The 24,565-nt window shown below is 42.2% G+C and overlaps 1 protein-coding gene across 1 annotated transcript in view; it reads right to left on the minus strand.

The window, feature by feature from the left end:
• The window catches only part of NWD2 (NACHT and WD repeat domain containing 2), a 125,765-nt gene that overhangs the window by 31,095 nt on the left and 70,105 nt on the right, over positions 1–24,565 (minus strand). The window contains exon 3 of the mRNA XM_077815753.1: positions 22,981–23,097. Coding sequence (XP_077671879.1) covers positions 22,981–23,097 — 117 coding nt within the window. The remainder of the gene's footprint in view (positions 1–22,980; positions 23,098–24,565) is intronic.

Consider the following 24,565-nt stretch of genomic DNA (forward strand, 5'->3'; position numbering starts at 1 on the left):
TGGGATTAAGAGAGGATTCTGATACCAAAGAATTCTGTAGAAGTCACAGGTCTCTTCAGTGAGAAGGTATCTATCCAATAAAGGAACATAAGTGAAATTGGGGGCTGTAGTGGAGATTTGCTGGGAGCCTATGGGACTCAAATGGAGCAATCTGCAGCCACCCATCCATCTTGATCCAAGCAGAGGCCACACATGCGTAATAGAGATGAGGAATTACTGTACGACTTTGTTTATAGCATGTTGCCAGAGTAGGATGCACTTTGATCATCCATGAAATGAATGAAATATGGGCAGAAGGGGAATAGAAAAAAACAGTGAATATAAAGTTATCAAGCATTACTGTCTATAGCAATGTAAACAACATTTATTCAGAACATCCTAACAAAACAATTCAGCATGAGATCAACAAGAATACCTTTAAAACTGGAAACACTGACTTTAGAAAGGCAAACTTCTTGACCTATGGTTTGCTAAAGGAAAGGATAAGATTTGGTAGTTGCACAAGACCTAATTGTTGGTGGCAGAGTTATTGATATAAGAGGGTGGCAAAATCAATGCTGCCAGTGAGGATCATAGTAGGCTCAATAGAAGCAGAATTTCCTGAAAGGTATCAGGCACTTTTTAACAGAATGAGCTAGATTTTTTTTCATAAGCATGTGCACTTTTGCTTGCATCTCTAAACCATATGTTTGCAAACGCGATGCACATGCAATCCCTAATTTTCACAGCATTGTGGATTCAGCCCCGTGCACCATAGTTATACTTTTTACAGATTTGGAGGCTGCTGGCAAGTACAAAACAGTCTGGACTGGAGACAACTACTGGAGTGGGAAGAGGAAAAGATAAGCTGAACAGAGGCAGAAACAGGGCACAAGACACAGCCGGTGTGTGGTTGGAGGAGCCAACTGATTGGTCTGCACACTTTCTGTTGTTGCTTAATGGAAAATTACTGCAGAGCTCCTTATAACATGTCTCTTGAATAAATGCATTGGCTCAAGCTTTGGAGCCTGAAAAGTTAGTCATTCCCACCATCCAGACAGTTTGTTAATGGTTTCAGAACAGAGTTAGTGTTCAGAAGCTCAAGTCAGTCACTAGTAACGTGAAAAGGATGAACTTCTCAAAAACTGCACATACACCGAGTGCATCTCTGCAGAAGTGTAAATCCACAGACTTAATTCATTTTCTACATATATGCACAAGATACGACTTTCAAATATTCATAACTTTCCTAATTATAAATTAACTCTTTTCAGACTCTGTTTATAGAAGCCCTCCTGAAAGAGATCAACGAGGTTCCCTGTTCGAGCCTTCTGCTCGTCTAACGATCTGACTTTTGTTTATAGCGTGGGAATAGTAAACTTTTTTTTTTTATATACAACAAAAACAACCAAAAGGATTTTTCTCAAGCTTCCCCCAAAAGTCTGCCTTTGGTCAGAGACCAAGCGTGGAAAATTTTAGCCATAAAGGAGATTTTGTTGTTTGGAAAGTTTGACGAACGAAAACGGGATTATTATAACTGAAACTGTTGCAACCTCTGCAGTGCACTAACTAGTGAAGCTGTCATTTGGCAACTGTCAAAGAAGTTAATTAGGAGCTTTGGGTGATAAGACTAGCTCATCCAGCTTGACGAGTTGCAAACAGCCTCCAGAAAGAATTTTGCAATGTACTGTGACCGGGTCAGATGATGTAAAGATTGATAAATCAATGTACAGGTGATCAAAAACAAAGTTCAAAGTTAGATCCATTGATATAGCAAAACCACCAGCTGCAAGATTATAACATGGTTTCAGAATGACTTGGATAAACTGAAAAGACCACAAACCACTAAGTAATTATCTTCTTTCATCTCCTTTCCATTCTTCTTAGGCTGCACCCGATGCCTGGAACAGCCGGTCCCCCTACCCTTGCAAAAAACTTTTGAAATCTACCTAATCCATAAAACAGACCTGCTGTGATGACCACACTGAATTATCTAAAAAAAAAAAAAAAACAGGAGTACTTGTGGCACCTTAGAGACTAACAAATTTTATTTGAGCATAAGCTTTTGTGGGCTAAAACCCACTTCATCAGATGCATGCAGTGGAAAATACAGTAGGAAGATATATATATACGCACACAGAGAACATGAAACAACGGGTGTTATCATACACACTATAATGAGAGTGATCAGTTAAGGTGAGCTATTACTAGCAGGAGAGAAAAACAAATAAACAACCTTTTGTAGTGATAATCAGGATGGGCCATTTCCAGCAGTTGACAAGAACGTGAGAGGAACAGTAGGGGGGAAAAATAAACATGGGGAAATAGTTTTACTTTGTGTAATGACACATCCACGCCCAGTCTTTATTCAAGCCTAATTTAATGGTGTCCAGTTTGCAAATTAATTCCAATTCAGCAGTCTCTCGTTGGAGTCTGTTTTTGAATGCCCCTCTGCCATGTAGGAAATATTTAAATATTATGCATTCATTAACTAATAGGTCAGACTACCAGCCAGCTGATGCAAATTTCTTTAGCATCTTCCCAGGGAAGTGTATGGAGGAATGGAAAAGAACAGGTTGAGAAATTAATACTAATTAAAACACTATGTCCCATGCAATGCCATGCTTGAGAAGCTAGCATAAGTTTCATGCAGCCAGAAGTATTGCCAATTGATATTATCTGCTGTGCTCTGCAAAATACTCAGAAAAGAGAAAAAATAGCAGCTACTTACAAGAACAGTATTCTCTTTAGAGTTTTAAACAAAATGTTCACTGTTGTGTTTTTATGAGTTAAGTGGCATGTTAATTTCTCTAGGAATGAATGACACAGGCATACTTAGCCACTTGATGGCACTCTAACAGAACACTGAATTTGAAAAAACTCACACTGAGAGCAAGTATTTTTTACATTACAGAACCAGGTGGTGAAGTTATTATAGATCAGGGGTAGGTAAACTTTTTGGGCTGAGGGCCACATCTGGGTGGGGAAATTGTATGCAGGGCCGGGGCAGAGGGTTGGGGTGAAGGAGGGAGTGTGGGGTGGGGGAGGGAGTGTGGTGTGCAGGAACAGGCTCAGGGCAAGGGATTGGGGCAGAGGAGGGGTGCGGGGTGTATGAGGGTGCTGAGGGAAAGGGGTTGGGTTGCAGGAGGGGTGGGGTGTGCAGGAGGGGGCTCAGGGCAGGGGTGCAAGAGGGGTGCAGACTGCAGGAGGGAGCTCAGGGCACGGGGTTGGGTGCAGGGTGTGACAAGGCTCAGGGCAGGGAGGTGGAGTGCATGGAGGGGTGCAAGGTACAGGCAAGGAGTTGGGGGGAAGGGTGGCGTGCAGGAGGGGTTTGGGCTCTGGCCCGGCACCGCTTAGATAAAGTGACTCCAGGGTGGCAACAGTGTGTACCAGGACCAGGGCAGGCTCCCTGCCTGCCTGCCTGCCCTGGCCCCATGCTGCGCAGCTCCAGGAAGCGGCCAGAACCACATCCTTGCGCATACCTTGGGGGGGCCCCACAGGGCTCCATGCACTGCCCTTGCCACGCCTCCAGGTACCTCCCCCAAAGCTCCCATTGGCCGCGGTTTCCCGTTCCTGGCTAATGGGAGCTGCGGGGGGGTGGTGCCTGGAGGCAGGGGCAATGTATGAAGCCCTCTGCCCCCAACCCCCTCCCCAGGGCCCCAGGGACATGGTGCCGGCCACTTCTGAGAGCGGCGCGGGGCCTGCGGCACCAGGGGGGGCAATTCTGTGGGCCAGATCAAAGCCCTGAGGGGCCGGATCCGGCCCACAGGCCGTAGTTTGCCCACCCCTGTTATAGAGCATTGTTTTCTTCTGTAAACAGCAATGTATTTTCCTATTTTACTTTTGGAAGCTCTAGGGTCCTTGTTGAAGGAAAAAAGTTTCCTTTTCAGAAAACTGAGTCTTTAAAAACTTTATGTATTCTCATTGAGTAATATGGTAGTACTTTTGTAATTACTTGTAATAAAAGCAGACAGTTTAGGTGTATTTACAGATTTTAGAATATTCCATAGACAAAGCTTAATCCCTCACAAAAGAAATATTTTGACTGAAGTTTAAAGAAATTATTTGAGCAAAAGTGACCCTGTTTAATACAAGAGTAATAGCAAGAATTTGGGTTACCATAAGAAAAAGAGTGATTTCCTAATGACTGTCAGAATCCTATAAAATGATTCACTCTGATTATTTTCTTGAAAAAAAGTCCAATGATTATCAAGCGGATTGAACATAATTCAGCCTGATACCTGAGCTGACTGCGGAATTTTGGTTCTTGTAGTGGAGTTCTACTCCTGGGACCATCATAAACAAAGCATTCCCCAATGTGATGCTTTGTATTTTGGGAAAGGAAGGATTTATAGTGTAAGTACTAGCACTAAGATTAAGGAGAGCTGGCTGTATTTTAAAGAATCCTTATTGAGGTTACAGGGACAAACCATCCCGATGTGTAGAAAGAATAGTAAATATGGCAGGTGACGAGCTTGGCTTAACAGTGAAATCCTTGCTGATCTTAAATACAAAAAAGAAGCTTACAAGAAGTGGAAGATTGGACAAATGACCAGGGAAGAGTATAAAAATATTGCTTGGGGATGCAGGAGTGAAATCAGGAAGGCCAAATCACACCTGGAGTTGCAGCTAGCAAGAGATGCTAAGAGTAACAAGAAGGGTTTCTTCAGGTATGTTAGCAACAAGAAGAAAGTCAAGGATAGTGTGGGCCCCTTACTGAATGAGGGAGACAACCTAGTGACAAAGGATGTGGAAAAAGCTAATGTACTCAGTGCTTTCTTTGCCTCTGTCTTCACGAACAAGGTCAGCTCCCAGACTACTGCACTGGGCAGCACAGTATGGGGAGGAGGTGACCAGCCCTCTGTGGAGAAAGAAGTGTTTCGGGACTATTTAGAAAAGCTGGACATGCACAAGTCCATGGGGCCAGATGCGTTGCATCCGAGAGTGCTAAAGGAGTTGGCGGACGTGATTGCAGAGCCATTGGCCATTATCTTTGAAAACTCATGGCGATCGGGGGAGGTCCCGGACGACTGGAAAAAGGCTAATGTAGTGCCCATCTTTAAAAAAGGAGAAGAAGGAGGATCCTGGGAACTACAGGCCAGTCAGCCTCACCTCAGTCCCTTGAAAAATCATGGAGCAGGTCCTCAAGGAATCAATTCTGAAGCACTTAGAGGAGAGGAAAGTGATCAGGAACAGTTAGCATGGATTCACCAAGGGCAAGTCATGCCTGACTAATCTAATTGCCTTCTATGACAAGATAACTGGCTCTGTGGATGAAGGGAAAGCAGTGGATGCATTGTTCCTTGACTTTAGCAAAGCTTTTGACACAGTCTCCCACAGTGTTCTTGCCAGGAAGTTAAAGAAGTATGGGCTGGATGAATGGACTATAAGGTGGATAGAAAGCTGGCTAGATTGTCGGGCTCAACGGGTAGTGATCAATGGCTCCATGTCTAGTTGGCAGCCGGTATCAAGTGGAGTGCCCCAAGGGTCGGTCCTGGGGCCAGTTTTGTTCAATATCTTCATAAACGATCTGGAGGATGGTGTGGATTGCACCCTCAGCAAGTTTGCAGATGACACTAAACTGGGAGGAGAGGTAGATATGCTGGAGGGTAGGGATAGGATACAGAGGGACCTAGACAAATTAGAGGATTGGGCCAAAAGAAATCTGATGACAACAAGGACAAGTGCAGAGTCCTGCACTTAGGATGGAAGAATCCAATGCACCGCTACAGACTAGGGACCCAATGGCTCAGGAGCAGTTCTGCAGAAAAGGACCTAGGGGTTACAGTGGACGAGAAGCTGGATATGAGTCAACAGTGTGCCCTTGTTGCCAAGAAGGCCAATGGCATTTCGGGATGTATAGGTAGGGGCATTGCCAGCAGATCGAGAGACGTGATTGATCCCCTCTATTCGACACTGGTGAGGCCTCATCTGGAGTACTGTGTCCAGTTTTGGGCCCCACGCTACAAGAAGGATGTGGAAAAATTGGAAAGAGTCTGGCGGAGGGCAACAAAAATGATTAGGGGACTGGAACACATGAGTTATGAGGAGAGGCTGAGGGAACTGGGGATGTTTAGTCTACGGAAGAGAAGAATGAGGGGGGATTTGATAGCTGCTTTCAACTACCTGAAAGGGGGTTCCAAAGAGGATGGCTCTAGACTGTTCTCAGTGGTAGCAGATGACAGAACAAGGAGTAATGGTGTCAAGTTGCAGTGGGGAGATTTAGGTTGGATATTAGGAAAAACGTTTTCACTAGGAGGGTGGTGAAACTGGAATGCGTTACCTAGGGAGGTGGTGGAATCTCCTTCCTTAGAAGTTTTTAAGGTCAGGCTTGACAAAGCCCTGGCTGGGATGATTTAATTGGGGATCGGTCCTGCTTTGAGCAGGGGGTTGGACTAGATGACCTCCTGAGGTCCCTTCCAACCCTGATATTCTATGATTCTATGATTTCCCTCTGAAAAATATTAATTGCCTGCTTCATACAAGAAAGTGATGTTGGGGAACACAAAAGAGGAGGTGTAAAGATTAAGGCTAATATTCTTTTCTCATTTCTACACAGCAGTTCTTGATGTAGACTTTATAATCTCATCGGGAGTTCCACCCATATACAGAGAACAAACTGTTAGTGTTGTACTCCACCAGCTGTAGCTAAGAGGTGGGTTTTGTCACATCAGGAAGGGCAGATTAGAATGAAAGGTACACATATAGCCTTCTGAGGCTCAAGAGAGAATAAGATAGAGAAAACTGTGCTCAGACACCTTAGGCAGCACATTTCCTTCTCAAATCACACACTACAATACAATCCCTCTCTATGCAGTTGCCAATTTTATGCAGTGACACCCTCAGCAATCATATATTTTATACACATTGTTGAGCCCTAATCAAAAGTAAGCCCCCAAAACTGTCACTAACACAAAAAAGTGGTTATTTTAATCTATATTGGTAAATGAGTTACAGGGATCGGGGCAATTTAAAGACTAAATTTAAATATTACATGGAAAACATACAGTTCTGAAATACCATACAAAAGTTTGCCAAGGAACCTCATGGGCATTTTCAAAGGAACATATTCACAAAAGCATAAACCTTTATAACTATTTCAGACTCAAAGGTCATTCAAAGGGAAATACCTTCTAGGGATTAAGGAAGACCAAAGAACCCACAGCAGTTTAATCACATGGTAGAGCCAGAGGCATCATTGCATGCTTCTCAGTTCAACTGCCTGTATTACCTTGCCAAGAGACATATACTGCTGCAAGGGAAAATACACTCCACTGATTGATAGTCTGGAGACTGCCAAAGAGAAGGCTGCCCCAAGCATGCCAAGAAGAATCCGACTGTTCTATGTCTTTGATTGCAAAATCCAGTTCTGTGCTCATTTTTGGAAATGACTTTTTATCAAAACAAGGGATTACTCATTGCATGTCTGTCTGTATCAAGGAGGAATGAATGATGAGTGTTCCATCAGGAGAAGCCAAGCACTGTCTATGGCAGGAAGCAATATTACAGAGAAAGAGCCAGATTCTGCTATCCTTACTCATGTTGAATGGTAACTTACACCATGAATTGTCCCATTTAAATTAATGTGACTACTTGCAGAGTAAGCTACTATCTGATGAGAACAAGTGGCCGAAACAATGGGTGCTTCTATTTATTTCAGTTAACTCAGTTGTGGAGGATGGCACTATTCCATGTGAGTAAAGGTGTCAGAATCTGGCCCATAGTGATTGTAAGGAGTCAATACGATTGGCAACAATTTTAGGACTTTATTTATCTGTTGATTTTGGGGTGAAGTGGGGAAGGCAGCAATAAAATGAAGTTACAATAGGTTCAACAAATTGAGACTTATGACGAGGTGTGTGTTTGTGTGTGTGTGTGTGTGTGTGTGTGTTAAAAAGCATTATTATTAGTAATGTCAAGTAAGATTTAATACCGATTTCCTGGTTATACTTCAGGCCATTACAGTGGGGCAGATCCAGATGTCCCTTTTGCAGCTTCCCAGGGAAAGGAATTGGGAGTCTGGGACAGTGCTGAATGCAAGGGGTTCAGGCTGGGCTGATGGGGATGAGCCCTGCTCTGTATGAGCTCCTGATATGGCAGCCACACAGGGGACAGGGACAGCTCCACCACTGGGTTGGGATCCTCCCAAACTCCCACAAGGCAGGAGCCTAGTTATAGACTCACAGAGACTACTTCAGCCATTGGGTTGCTTTTGCTTCTGTGGGGGAGCTCCCATTATCCAAGTATGTGGCTTGCATCCCATTCAGCTACCTAGCCAGGCTCTGGACTTACCCCAATAAAGAATATAAATTAGAAGCAGAGCTGATCAGAATTTTTTGATTAAATGTATCAGTGGTTTGAGCATGGGCCTGCTGTACCCAGGATTGTAAGTTCAGTCCTCGAGGGGGCCATTTAGGGAGCTGGGGCAAAAATTGGGGATTGGTCCTGCTTTGAGCAGGGTGTTGAACTAGATGACCTCCTGAGTCCCTTCCAACCCTGATATTCTCTGATTCTATTTATTTTTATCAGAAAATGCCATGTTGAAACTGAAACTGTTGGTGGGAAAGGGTCAGTTTCAATGAATTTCCTGTTCCAAAAAATGTTGAAAGAAAGAAGTTTTGAACTTGTTGAAAAATCCTGTGTTGACCTTTCAAAAATGAAAAAAAAAATCCATTTTTGGGGTTGAAATGACTCTGTTTAGAAATGTAAGTTAATTTATACAATATATTTTAAAAGATTGAAAATAAAATGAAACATTAAAATTGACCTGAAACAATTTTTTTTTTTAGATTTTAAGTCTGTTATAATGCAGAATTGGGACAAGTCTCAAAAAAATCATTCTCACACGACAGGAAACCTTTTTCTGCTCAGCTCTAATTACAGGTCTCAAAAGTGAGATGACACAATTCCTAGAGAAAAAGACTTTGACTTTACATAATCTCAAAAAGAAAAGGAGTACTTGAGGCACCTTAGAGATTGACAAATTTATTTGAGCATAAGCTTTCGTGAGCTACAGCTCACACTGAATGCAACCGATGAAGTGAGCTGTAGCTCACGAAAGCTTATGCTCAAATAAATTTGTCAATCTCTAAGGTGCCACAAGTACTCCTTTTCTTTTTGCGAATACAGACTAACACGGCTGCTACTCTGAAACCTGTCACTTTACATAATCTGTACATCTAAACTGCTATTTACTACCTTTACATGTACATTGAGGCTAGTCGGCCCATTGCAGAATAACAATGTTCTGCAAGCCATGAGCATACGAATGCCGTAGTGAAGTGTTTAAAGTTAATTTTAGTACAGTGAAAAATATTGGATTGACAGCTGGGGAGACAGAAATCCTTCACACCAGGATAGGACTCCAGAACAGCTACTGAATTGGCAGCTGCCATATACGCCCTCCCCCTCACACTGCGCACCCAATGTATCTAGTCTGAACTGGAGGGACCACCTCTGTGAGTGACTAGTGCAATCTAGACTCATTCAGTCCATGGACTCTGTGGGGATTCTCCACGTAGGTGCCATTGGTGATGTGGGCTGCTGTCCACTTGAAAATGCAAACAACCCATTTCCCATAAGTGACTAAATAGCATGACAAGATAGTAAGTATCATTCTCTACTGCATTCATACTGTAACCTAGAGGTAAAATGCTTCGAGTCCTTTCAGCAGCCCCTTGAACCATCCACTCTCAGATTTTATTTATATTTTTGTCTTTCAGGGTTTTATGATTCATTTAATTTTGAGTTTAAATTAGGGCGGAAAAAGCCCTAGTCATTCCTTGCAGTTGCTCGAATGCTTCAGTGGGTTAGGATTAGAACAAGGATCAGAAAGCAATATCCTGCACAGGGAATATTTACGTAAATTGCAATTCTGAGCCTTTTTGAAGAACAAAGTATATATGTACACACTTCAATAATAGACCACTTTCAATTTCTATAATAAAAATTACAAATTCAAACGCACAGGAGCCATGCCCTGTGTAAAGGTAAGGATGATAGATTTTTGCTAAAATCTGAAATATATTACATCTACCATTTTTCCCCTTCAGTTTATTTCGCTATGAAATTTCTATAAAAAAAAAAAGCGAGTTTGCTTGGCAAGTTCTGTCCTTTGAAAGCCTCTGCTGCTTATCGCTCATAGCTTTGTTATCTTATAGAAGCCAGATTTTCAAAGTTACATACAAGCAAATATTTCCATAAGTCTAACTTATGCATGCAAATAACTGATTTGGACGAGCACATTTATCTGTTATTTCCATGTACAGATTAGCAGCTAGGGCCTAGATCCACAAAATGGTTTAGCAGTTGTGATGCTCAGCACTGCAACTCTTAGCTTTTAGGCACCTGGGAATCACACACAGCCTGCTTTAAGTGCCTAGATTCCCTATGCAATATGTGAGGAGAGAGAAGTGCCTTAGAATGCGATCCACAAAAGCCCAACATGCTAGACTGGGAGCTGCCTCAATTAGCCACTGGAGATGCTGCTGAGAGGAGTGTGTTTGAAGCATAGGCACCAACTTTTCCTGGCGTTGGTGGATGCTCGACCCCCGGCCGCGCCCCGACTCCACCCCTGCACCGCGTCCTCCTGCCCCGCCCCCATTCCAACCTCTTCCCCAAAGTCCCTGCCCCTCCTTCCCCAAATCCCCGCCTCTTCCCCGAGCGCACCGCGTTCCCCCGCCTCCCCCCTTCCTCCCAGCGCTTGCTGCTGTGAAACAGCTGTTTCAAAGCGGTAAGCGCTGGGAGCTAAGGGGAGAAGCGGGGAAGGCACGCTCAGGGGAGGAGGCGGAGGTGAGCTGGGGAGGGCGGGGTGGGAAGCTGCCGGTGGGTGCAGAGCACCCACCAATTTTTCCCCGTGGGTGCTCCAGCCCCAGAGCACCCATGGAGTCAGCGCCTATGGTTCGAAGCCCCACCCCTCTCCCAGAGATGGGTATCTACCTGTTGCCTGGATGTAGGCACCTATCTCTGCTAACAATCCACAAGTGAGAACCCCTCTCTTGGAACCAGGAGGCGTAGGCGCCTAAGTTGTTTCTTGTGCAAATGAGTTAGGTGCTTGCCTCGCTCCACACAAAACCTGAGAAGGAGGAGGTGGTGCCTTAACTTCTAGCCCAGTGGTGAAAGCACTCACCTGGGATGCAGGTGCTCCAGGCTCAATCCCGCCTCTACCTGAGGGGGAGAAAAGAATTCTGATGTGGGAGGCTCCCTCACTCTCTCCTGTTGAAGCCATTTCACTGTAGATAAATAGAGAGTCACTGGGCCGGTCAGAGTGAGAGTGATGATTCTGGTGTAGCCTGGTGATGAGAGCACCCAGCTGGGAGGTAAGAGACTCAGGACCCAGTCCCCCTGCTCCAATGGTTAGCCAAAGTGGATCAGCTTCAAAAGGATACAGTAAGGGAGCCCCACATCAGAATATCTCTTAGCTCACTGGTTAGAGTACCTCTCCTGAAAGGTGGGAGACCCCTTTTCAAATCCTTTCCCGCTCCTCAGGCAGAGGGGGTATTGCACCTGGTATTGCACCCACATCCTCCTCAGTGGGTGTTGTAACCAGTGACCTGAAAGTTATAAAGTGGGCGCCGCCTCCTCACAGATTCTGAGTGGGACTCAATCTGGGAGGTGGCCTCTGAGTATGCCTACCGGATCAGGTCCCACAGGTGAGATAAGCAGAGGCGCACTTATCTTCCCCTGGCTTGTGGACTGCACTGGGACTTAGGCAGTGGATAGGTGTTCAGACAGTAGAGAGAGGCAGCAGCATGTGTGCACCCAACAGAAACACAGGGGCATAGAGAACTTTTCCAGTGGAAATTTAGACACTGAGTTTAAATGTCTACAGGGTTAGGTGACAGTCAATTGGGGGTTTTGGGGATTGTAGAAATGCCTAAAATTGGGATTTAGATACTTACAGGTGGAAGGATCTCTGTGGATGTGGGCCTAGGCTTCTAACTCTCCATGAGGTCCTTTAAGCATATCATCCGTGTACACTACTAGTCTCTGCATGTATAAATTAGGTGCACATAAATATCTACATGTATCTAATGTAGATAATCTGACCCTTGAGGTTCAGTGATTTTTTTTCTCTTCATATTCATTCCATTATTTTACAGGGAACTGATTTTAGATGGTAACTGCCAGGACCTCTAGAAAAAGATTTTTGAAGACTGGTATTATTACACTTGGTCTTTTCCAGTATCTTCCCATTATATTACAAAAAATAATTGTCACTGGTAAATTCCCTTGTTAATTCCTTGGTACACCTCAAGACTTACTTAGCCTTCAGCAGAGAGGGTAAGAGAGAGCTGCTGCCATCTGACCCTGATTCCAGTGCCACAGGAAATGGCATCAGAGGAGGGAATTTAAAATCCCTCCCACACTCCAGTCACAGACCTCATTTCCTTGTAACTATTTTGAAGAATCCATTGTTGTTTGTTTCTCATTGACATTCTTGGAGAACCCTCTTCTGCACAGCCCACCATTCAATCATTCCAGCCCAGCTTGATTCTCTTCACACTTGCACTAGTTTTACATCAGTGAACACCACTGAGGTCGGTGAGATAAGGGGATTGATCCACAGTCCACTGACATTGATGGGAATCTTCCCTTTCCTTGAATGGGTTTCAGATCAGACCCTAAGTGAGAAAAGAATCAAGCTCGATATGTTGAGGAGATTTAGTAATTGGGTTATATTCCTGGAATATATTTTATTTTACTGAAGACTTACATTTTGAACTTTTGGTGGACTTCTCCCCGCCCCCCCAAAGTTTCCCATCTTTTGTTCTCCTTTATCAGTTCAAATTATTTTGAAAATCTAGTTCTAAATCTAGTCCATCCTACAGAGCTAAATATTGAGATGTGCTGAACCTCACAACTCATGCTGACTTCAGTGGCAATTCTACATGCTTGGCACCCCCTGAAAAATGGGAATTAAACATAGATTTAGCCGCATGACTTTAGGTACCAAGCTTGAAATGCTATAAAGAAAGCAAAAGCAAAGATTAACTCAGATACTCCAGTGACTTTACTCAATTTTGCACATTGATAATAAATCTTAAAATCACTTCAAAACTGAACTGGGAGTAAAAGGACATTCGACAAAATTGGAGTAATATGATTTGGGAACTTTCTCTGAGCCAAAATGTGTCCAGAATTAATCACCAAATTGTAATCTGAAGCAATCTCAAGAAAATACTACTAATTGTGACATGATTAAAGCATGCATTATACGATAGGAATAAAAATTTCAGCAGATGTAAAAGCCAATCCACTCCTATATTTTACTATACACCATAGATGATTGCAGGCTGACTTAAAAATGTGTCTAAGATTTTTAGATCATTAAAATACTCTTCTTAACCCCACCAGACTCCTAAATTCCTAATATCAGGTCTTGTCTGATTGCTGTCAATAGTGCTCAAATTAACACAGTCAATAATTTCACACTGATAATGATAAATTACCAGGTCTGTTGAACAGGGCCATAGAGAACATGTTTCCATTACTATTGGGGGCAACGGATTTGAAAAACAGAAATCAGAAGTGGATGCTGGAAGCCTCTTAAATTTGCTCCCAACACCAGAGGAAGCTAATCCTCACAATTTACTTCCAAGCCAATATAATCTTAACTGTCTCATGTGATGCACCTTTGACCTTCGCCGATTATTCACCTTAGATTTTACTATTTGAAATTTTTCTCTGCTGATAATGTAAACACTTTTGAGTTACTCCTAGGCTTAGTCATTCTTCTCATCTTTGGTATTAATACCCCTCAAATTTGTGTATTTGTTTATCATGTTCCCCTTTCAGTGGTCAATTAATTTTGCCTCATAAATTAATCCTGACTGTCCACTTCACTTCAATTCTTGACTCCTTTTCCTGCTTACCTGAAGTTTGAGGTGCCCACAATTCTTCACCACTTCTTCCGGTCCATGGCAAGGCCTTGGAGTTCCAGCCCTTTTTTCTTCAAACTTCTCTTACTGATTCTTTACATCATCTCCTCATTCTTCCACATCCTTTCTTGCTATCTTCTTCCTCGCATGCTCTCTTTGCTGATTGTTGTTCTTCAATTCTTATCATATGTCCAGCTCACAACAAACATGGGCTCTCCAGCCTATTAATCACTGACTGCCAAGTTCATCTTCCCCCTAATTTCCTCCATGTGCACTGTATTATTTTCTACTTGTGTAGTCTTTCCTTCTATTTCCATCAGACCCCCCATTTCCAAACCATAGAGGAAGCAGGGGCAAACACATGCAGCATACACTTTGCCTTTCAATTTGTTACTAACTGATGGTCCACAGTACTCCTGCCACCTTTTTTACTTCTACCCATGCACACTGCGTTGTTCTTTTCTGTTCTCCAGATCTTTCTCTAATTGCATTACATGTACTTCTCAAGTGAACATTCTTTCTTTTGATTCAGATTCTCTCCTGAAACTTCAATCAACAACTCTTCTTCCATCTTCCCTACTTGCATTACTTCAGTTTACCTTTGCTCTCAGCCAAAAGGGTCAGATCAGCAGCATAGGGTAGTTTTCTCTGTCTCCACTGGCTCAGTTCTCCTACTAATTAACCCCATAACTACCATGAAAACAAGTGGACTCAGCATACTGCCTTGTCTCAAACCCACCATACGAATGAGTATTTGTGTCTACATATCAGTTAAGTAGACAGCTGACATACCAATTTGCAAGCCCAAATACGTGTATGGAACTGCAATGTGGGGATTACATGCACAAAATATACCTAGGTAAATTTTAGAGTACAGGTTGAGGCTGGCTGAAAATGTGATTCTTTATGTCCACATATCAGTCTTTCCATTATGGTGACCATAATGACTGAAAGCCATGCATTCAGTTAAGATACTGATCTATTGAATTCCTTTGCACCATTTGCTGCTAGGAATAAAGTAATAATTTCAACTGGTTTCCAAGCATTTTTGCCGCATCTTGGAAGGGGGCCCTGCAATCATTAGAACTGGAAAAACTAAATCATAAGCAAAGAACATAGATCCATTAAGTATGTCTCTTTGGACAATGGAAAAGAACACCTGCAGGACTTCTTTCCACATGCTTTTTATAATTGAAGCTTGTTGCCTATAACCTTTTCTGAGACTCCATTGAATAGATCAGACAAGGAGGAATATGAACTGAAACCAAATGATTTCACAAGCTATAAATGCTGTTTTTAAATTTTAGAGATTAAAAAGTGAATGAACAGCATTATTCGTATTCTTTCAATGCTGTGACTGCATATCCCATTTTCCACTGAGTTTTGAAATTGAAATCTTTTAGAGCATGATATGTGAGTGGAAAGTTGTTAGCAATGAGCTGTAACACAACTTTTGGTGTGTCACGGAGTGTACCAGGCCTTCTGTGCCCTCCACTGGAGGCATTGCCACCTGGACACCTCTGACCTACAAAAGCCACTCAGGCTCAGGTACCAACAAGACTTGATGCTCTGGTGGCTAGAAGGGCCAGGATTAGGCAGCAGTAGCCAACCAGGAACCATCAGGCAAGATAAAAATACCTGCCTGCTTCATCTGAGGGGAGTTCTGGGTGTCGCTGGGACAGAAGAGGAGTGCCTAAGTCCTAGCCCAGAGTCCTGGGCCGGGGTCTAACTGTCAGAGTATACCTTCAATTAAACAGTGTGACAACCCATGTGAAGTTTAAGAGCTCAGGCAGCAAACTTTTTAGTTTCACTTTACTTAACTATGCAATGGCTAGCAAAAAAAAAAAAAGCCTGCTGCAGGAGACTGCTCCAGGGAAGCTTTGCAAAGTGAAAGTGTTGCGTAACTAGCTGTTAAATAGGTTCAAATCTAAACATATATAGTACAGAAAATAGTAATAGGTGACAAATGAACAACTGATTTCCATGCCCTCTTTCAGCTAGAATCTTGATATTTGGTGAAATCACTAATTCTGGGCTGTTGATTAAAGAAATCTAACCAAAAAGCCAGTGTCTGAAATCTGATCTTTCTAGTAAAAATCACTAAAAGGTTATTGGTCACTTTTGTTGGATTTCAACAATGCAAGTGCCCTTACATGGTTATTATGTTCATAAAAATTATATTAACACCTACTACGAGCGGTCATGTTGGCTGTGAGGCTCTAGTTTGGAGAAAGTGAGGTCATCTGAGGTCATTAGTGCAAGATAGGATTTGACCTGTTTAATCAGATATGTAGCCCCAAAATTTCCACAGATCTATTTATGGGGTAATTACAAACATTACAGTCATTTCCATGATGCAAGCTGCTGCTTAAGGACCCGATCCCGTGAGAGGAACAGTTCAGGAAGACCTCTGAGTCCAAACAGATCCCCACTGATATCAGTGTGGCTCTAAATAGACACAGGAGTCCACCTGCACATTGTAACTTGCAGGGTACGTTTTAAGATTACATATTTGCTCATGGGCACTTTCATGTTGCACTAGGGAATGTTCAATCATGGGCTAAAAGTAGAATGGTAGGTGTGAAACATCAAAGGTCAGTGAACCCCTTCCACTCAGAACCAACATAGCATTACCACAGCTCTTAAAACAGACACAGTCAATAACATTCCCATGTGATATTAATACAATCTGCCAGTCTTACATAGTGTCAATGTTGCCAACTCTCACAATTCTATCATTAGTTTTGCGATATTGGCCCAGCGCCTGGAGTTATGTGATCTCAATTTATTTTTTTTAAATGTAAGTTTCTAGCCCATATGGATATGGAGAAAAACTTGACAAGATGAACTTTAAAGGCTCAAAAAGCTGCAGGCAAACAAAGAACCTAAATCTTACGATTTTTAAAAATCTTATAACGTGAATCAATCTCATGAGTTTTGAGGGCAAGACTCATGATTTTTTTTTTAACCTTTAGTGTGGCAATACCGCAGTGTTTTAAGATATGGGGAAATTACTTCATTATTTCAAAAAGTGGGGGGAATTGAAAATACAGTGCCTTGCACATTGTGTTGTCAAAGTGAGTGCCAAGTACCTCTTTGACAAAAACATAAACCTTTCATTGCTGTTCTCTGTTACAGCTGCTGTGTGACTGTACAGTAACAGGCACATAGAGCAGCACCAAAAGTATGTTTTGCCACAGGTATGGGGTATATAGTGTAGCATTTAAGTAACTTATAAATTAAGGAGGATACTCTACCCTTGTTCCTCATGTGGAACTTCCACTGATGACCATAAGAATTCCATGCAAAGCTCAAAGGGAAAATATCCCTCTCAAAAGGAGAAACTTATTTTTAATAAATAAAACTTGTAAGCACATACCGTATTACTCTGATTTAGCGTGTGTACCATTACAGTTACACAGTAAAAGCTAAGGTTTTTAAAAAGATCACAAACTACAGGTATACGTTCTACTCAGTCCAAGGATATTTCCCAAGGAATTGATACATAGTCCTACTCTGATAGGAGGAAAGTGGGAAACTGTACTTTCACAAAGAGGGTGCCACAGACTGAGGACTTCTTTCACATCTTTTTCAGGATTTACTTTTCTTTTTTGTCTCCAGGTAAAACCTTAATATTTGTGCTTGAACAAAAGTTTAGGTCTCTTAAGTTACTGCCCTGTGCTGATTTAAGAACTGACATTTCATTTTTCTCACACTGATAGCACAGTATTGGCACACAATGCCACAAAACAGCAATTTATAAAATCAATCTAAACCCAGTAGTTTATTCAGTTTAACAAGATTTAATCCCAAATTCAGAATGTTTGGAGGGGAGAGGAAGAAAAAAGATGTGATTGAAAACTATAAAGAAAACCCCTCCCTAATGGAGGTTACAGGCATTCTTGCAAGAGACCAACTCACTGGAAGTAAAACTTACAGAAAGGAAGGATGACTTAAAGCTATTGTATGTACACATTGCAGTTAAACTAAACAAACAAACAACCCCCCCAAAAACACAGCTTGCACCATTTTCTTAAGAAATGGAAGTTATTCACAACTGGAGGGCCAACCAGCTTTTAGTTAACGTTACTGTAAATCCAGAACAACTCTGCTTGCTTCTGGTGTAAAAGAAAGTAAACAAAATACTTGTTTAAAAAGTTACATTGACTGAGGGAGGTTGTGTGTATGAGACTGGGCTGTTATCCCACATGTAACTGGCTCTGTCTAGCTACAGCAGTTTGCTATTCTGAGAAAAAACACAAAAAATAGTCCCTTTTTTAAACTAGCAAACACTTATCTTGAAAGATAATTGGTTTTTTATACTAAGAACTTTTTTTTCTTCCTTTAAATCTTCAGAGGTTTTCTGACTTCTACTGAACAGAATTTCACAGCAATTGGCAAATCCCGGTAATGAGAGCAAAATACTGAGGCACAGATCTTCAAAGGTAATTGGGCACCGAACTTCCATTGATTTCAGTGGGAACCAGCTTCTTAATATCTTTGAGGCTCTGGGCCTGCATGTGTTCTCTCAGTGACTTGGGTTCTGCTCGATAAGCAATTCCTGCTTATTGTTAACAACTTGCTGTAGTAATTCCACAATATCATCACATCTCCAGATATTTCTCTAACAAGGAAAGTGAAAGAGGCACATCTGTGGATTTTTTTAAAACCAGTTTTGTAGATTTAAGAGCAAGGATATTGGGCTGGATCCTCGGCTCCATTTAATTGATTTTGCACGGCTCCTGCAGGACTAATCAGACTTAAAGCCATCTTAAATGACTCTCTGTAGTACTTGGTAAGGATGTTGGTTTGTCGCAACTTGCAGCCAATTTCCAGTGTGGTTAAAAGGCAGGGATTGTTCTCAGAGTAAAAGACCTGGGATTTTGATGGTAGGTTTTTTTATACCCAGAGAATAGGGCAGGGGTGGGCAAACTTTTTGGCCTGAGGGCCATATCGGGGTTGCAAAACTTTATGGAGGGCCGGGTAAGGAAGGCTGTGCCTCCCCAAACAGCCTGGACGCCGCCCCCTATCCACCCCCTCCCACTTCCCGCCTCCTGACTGCCCCCCTCAGAACCCCCGACCCATCCAACCCCCGCCCCGCCGCTTCTTGTCCCCTGACTGCTCCCTCCCGGGACTCCTGCCCCTAACCACCCCCTGGGACCCCAGACCCTATCCAACCCCCCTGCTCCCAGTCCCCTGACTGCCCCGACCCCTATCCACACCCCCACCCCCTGACTGTCCCCTGGGACTCCACCCCCTATGCAACCCCCCTGCTCCCCTGACTGCCCGTCCCCAGAATCTCCACCCCATCCAACCACTCCCTGTCCCCTGATGGGACCCCCTGCCCCTTATCCAACCCCTCCCCGCCCCTTTACCACACCGCTCAGAGTGGCAGAAGCTCACAGCCACGCTGCCTGGCAGGAGCAGTGGCCCAGAGCGCCGGCAGCTCAGCGCACTGAGGCTGCGAGGGAGGGGGAACAGCAGGGGATGGGACGGGGGTAGCCTCCCCGGTCGGGACCTCAGGGGCTGGGCAGGACGGTCCCGCGGGCCATAGTTTGCCCGCCTCTGGGAAAGGGGAGACCTTGTGGCATGCACAGGCCAAGTTCCTCCCCCTGCCACATTTCAGTACCTTCTGTCCCCCTCGCAGGTTGTGTGGCTGTGAGTGAAAGGATTCAGATGAGTGAGCTGAATCTAAGGGGTAAGCTGAGGAGAGTCTACCCTGAGTTATGGGCTATACAGTAGGAGCCTTGTAACCCTGCACTGGAACCACTTAAAATGCCTCGTATGCAAGAGTCTGGTTGACAGGACAGGTAGCGCCCCTCCTTTGGTTAAGTTTAACAAAGTTGCAGCCTGACACTTAAAATCTGTCCTTGTGTCTGTCCTCGTCCGCTGACATGTCCTGAACACTGCTCTGATACAGCTGAAGACATGGCTTATTAACTGTAGAAGTTGGATATGCTGGCTGCTGCAACTGATATTATTGTTCTCTCATTACACTGACAACAAACTCACACGCCCTTTATGGATGACCTGCTTAAGATTTCTTTTTATGGGGTCTGTGACACTTAATGTGCCTTTTTATTGCAAAATGAAGGGCTGGAAGGTGTTTTCCAAAGAAACAATTTTTTTAATTTAACTTTACTTTGAAATAGGTGGAATATTATGAGTAGAGGGATTACTCGGTGTCTCAGGTGTTGACTGGGTGTTTTCTCATTCCCTAACCAAAGAACAGGGTGCAGAATCCTTAATAAAGACTATGTTCCCAGGTGTTTATTATTCACTGAAGTTAGATAGGTGTTAACAAAAAATAACAAAACAAAGAAACCCTAACAAATAACAGTCTGACTAAAAATTCCTTCCAGGCAGTATACATCTCCAGTAAAATAGTCTTGCTCACCTTACTCACAAAGAATCCCAGCCCATACATACTCCACACATGAACAATACAAATCCACTTGCCTCCAAATTGCTTCATGCATCTTGTTTCAGATATCAATGCTGACCTATGATGCTTTAGTCTAAATTGCTCAAATACTGATTTCTGGCTCTGCCATTGTATATCCAACCTCATTAATTACCTTAATCTACCCAGAAAGCGTTAAAAGGAACACCTTATTTAAAAAGTTGGCAGAAGAATGATACATTTTTGTCCAGAATCAATACGTAAGACTAAAACAGTTTATATGCCACACACTGATGTGCCAAAAATATTTTTCCGTATTTTTTACCTATGTGCTCATTAAAGCAAGGCACACATTTTTCTAAGGGAAAGAGAAGTAAAACTTTACACTTACAAGTCTATTCTGCACCATGTAACGAATATAACACCACTGCCAGCAACATTTAGTGCATATGCTTCACTGAAAAGAGAGGATTCCTATTTTGCAGAATTTAACTGATGCAGTCCACTCCCAGTGTCTTTCAGTTACTGAGCTCAAATTAACATTTGACTTGGCGCCATAAATTCAGAATTGAAGATATTGTGATGGGCAAACATCGTACCTATCTCTAACAAGGGGAACAAAGATGACTCTGGGGAATTATAGACAAGGCAGCCTAACTTTGATACCTGGAAAAATACTTGAACAAATTAACAAACAATAAATTTGTAACTACCTAGAGGATAAAAGGATTATAACGAATAGCCATCATGGATTAGTCAAGAACAAATCATGCCAAACCAACCCAATTTCCTTCTTTTGACAGTGTTACTGGCCTGGTGGATGTGCGTGAAGCAGCAGAAGTGATATATCTTGATTTTAGTAAGGCTTTAAAAACAGTTCCACATAACAGTTTCATAAGAAAACTAGGGAAATGTCATCTAGATTAAACTACTATAAAATGGGTGCACAATTGGCTGAAAGACCGTACTCAAAAAGCAGTTATCAATGGTTTGCTGTCAAACTTGAAGGGCGTATCTGCTGAGGTCAGTCCTGAGTCTGGTACCAGTCAATATTTTTATTAACGACTTAGATAATGCTGTGGAGAGTATGCTTATAAAATTTGCAGATGACACCAGGCTGGGCAGGTTGCAAGCACTTTGGAGGACAGATTAGAATTCAAAATGACCTTGACAAATTAGAGAACTCGTCTGAAATTAATACAAGATTAAATTCAGTAATGCCAGGTACAAAGTATTACACTTAGGAATGAACAAAAAAATCAAATGCACAACTACAAAATGGGAAATAACTGGATAGAAAGTAGTGCTGCTGAAAAGGATCTGCAGGTTATAGTGAATCACAATTTGAATATGAGTCAACAGTGTGATGTAGTTGTGAAAAAGGCTAATATCATTTTGGGGTGTATTAATAGGAATATCGTACATAAGACACAGGAGGTAATTGCCCTGCTGTACTCAGTACTGGTGAGGCCTCAGCTGGAGTACTGTGTTCAATTCTGGGCACCACACTTTAGAAAAGATGTGGATATATTGAGAGAGTCCAGAGGAGAGCAATAAAAAAAGATAAAAGGTTTAGAAAACCTGACCTAATAGGAAAGGTTAAAATAAATTTGGCATGTTTAGTTTTGAGAAAAGAAGATACCTTGATAGTCTTTAAATATGTTAAGGGCTGTTATAAAGAAGACAGTGATTCTCCATGTCCACTGAAAGTAGGGCAACAACTAATGGGCTTAAAAGATTTAGGTTAGATATTAGGAAAAACTTTCTAACCATAAGTTCTGGAATAGGCTTCCAAGGGAGGTTGTGGAATTCTCATCATTGGAGATTTTTAAGTACAGGTTAGACAAACACTTGTCAGGGATGGTGTAAGTGCAGGGGGCTGGACTTGATGATTCTCAAAGTCCCTTCCAGCCCTACATTTCTATGATTCTATGGCAAGAGATCTTTTCTTGAGCTTGAGGTAAGATACTAGCTACAACCTTAACAAATACCTACTCCTATTATACAGGAGTATGTACACCACTTTTACAAAAGTTGATGGGCGGGCTAGTGAGGATGAACACAGGAATTATCATTTTTTGCCAGGTGTCTACAATGTTATTGAACCTTAAACTACCTTCTAAAAGCAACCTGTCCTGGCAGCAGTAAACAATCAGTGTTTTGCATGCGTGTGTGTGTCTGAGAGAGAAAGATGATAGCCACAGCCTTCCCAGGCTGTCACTGGCCATCTCCCATTTTGATGTTCCGATCGAAATAGCATCCTATGATTTCCTGGGCCTGCCAGGCACACCAGCAGAGAATGGATTGAAGAAGATAACCTCTGTCTGCTGCTATTCTTTTATAGGCAAGCCCTTGTTGGCCTGCTAATACCAGAACTTGGGAGAAGTACTGGGAGTTAATACCCTAACCAAGGAGTGCTGCCATTGGCCAGCAGTCACAGTGCCCTCCATGTGGGGGCACCAAACCACCCAAAATGGGCTGGTTGTGAAGGGCCAGACCTCCTTTACTGATGTCAAATATCCATTGTCAATTTACAGCACTGTCTGGGAAATCTCAGGTCTGATATTTCAAATGCACAGTAAGAAGTATACAAGAAATATTTCAGAAGTAAAAGAGAAAACACATTTGTCTAGGAAAAAACCTTTAACTGCACTACAGATGCTAGGATAGCTATCAATGTATTTTTGTTTTAATGTAAAGCATTATTTGTATACCCACAACAAAACATGGACCTGCAGAAGTTTTCAAGCAATCTTCTAACAGCTTCATACGAGTCTTCTGGAGCTCAGGACTGTCCCACTCTTCTGTTTCTACTCCCCAGTATAAGTCTATGACCTGGAAATCAATGTATAACACACTGTTAGTTTTATCCATTACTTTAAGCTTCTCCTACATAACAAGATGAACAAGATCTCAATTAAGAGATTTGTTTTTTTATCTTTAAAGAGTTAATGTGGGCCAGTGGGTAGAGAGCAGGGGACAGAACTGGGTGCTATTCCCAGTCCTGACATGGACCTGCTCTGTGATGTAAGCAAGTCAACTTATCTCTCTGTTTCCCTTCCCACTGTCTTCTCTATTTAGACTGTAAACTCTTTGGGGAAGGGACTGCCTCTTACTATATGTTTGTACAGCACCTAGCACATTGGTGCCCTGATCTCAGATGGCGATTCTAGTTGCTATTGTAATGCAAATAATAAATGAATAATAATAATTATAAGACTCTCTGGGCAAAATCCCGGCCCCTATGAAGTCAGAGTCTTGCCATTGACTTCAACACAGCTCAGATTTCACCCAATGACTTTTTGACCCACCAGAGATCAAACTATCCTGTGCTAAAATGAACAAAAAAGACAGGACTGGATTAGATATTGTAATATCACTCTTCCTTTGTTCCTTAATGTTTTGTTGCTCTGGAAGCAAAAAATGCATGAATTTATAATAGCAGATGGCTTGCTGTTATGACTTTCATCTGTTGCTATAGATTCAGTTTTATAATGCTAATAAGATGCAAGCAAATGCCTGGAAGAAGCTGGTTGAGGTTGCTACATTTATTTAAGGAGATTTAGTGATGAAGCGTGGTTTCACTACATATTTTAACTAACGGATAGAAGTTTTGTTATTACAGGACCTTAATTTAAAGGAACAGAGTCCTTTATCTGTCCAAAGGTCTCAGGTTTTTTTAAAAATAAACTGATGATATATCCTATTGCGATTTGCTTATTTATGCTACTATCAGCTTTCAATACAACCATGTGATACTATTATAAAGAAGTCATTACTGCACAATTTAAAAAAATTAATTAATTTACATATTTATTTGTATTATAATAGCACGTAGAGGCCTCAGTCAAGATGGAACCATATTGTGCTTGATGCAGTTTGAACACAGTAGTAAGAGAGAGTCCCTGCACTGAAGACCTTACCATCTAAAAATGTATATGGTTGATGGATTAGTCAAGTTAACCCTCTTGGAAACAGGCAAATCTTCTTAGGAAGGTTCTGGTAACAATGGCTGATGGGTTATAAGACCCAATCCTGCAAACAGTTATGCACACGCTTTACTGCCATGAGTACTCATCATAGTAAAGTTAAGCACATGTGTAACTGTTTGCTGGATTGGGGCCTCAGGCACTACACGCTGGAGGTAAGTGACCACATGTGGTGAAACAGCCCAAAGCGTGAAGTGCATTATAAAGTGGAATAAAAGAGCATAATGTTAGAAAGAATAATTTTATACATTTATACTTTATATAAACTCTGTCCCAAACACCGGTCTGAGCAAGAAACTTCTTTGCAGCTCTTG

The sequence above is a fragment of the Eretmochelys imbricata genome, chromosome 4 (assembly GCF_965152235.1).
Source record: "Eretmochelys imbricata isolate rEreImb1 chromosome 4, rEreImb1.hap1, whole genome shotgun sequence".
Classification (NCBI taxonomy): domain Eukaryota; kingdom Metazoa; phylum Chordata; order Testudines; family Cheloniidae; genus Eretmochelys; species Eretmochelys imbricata.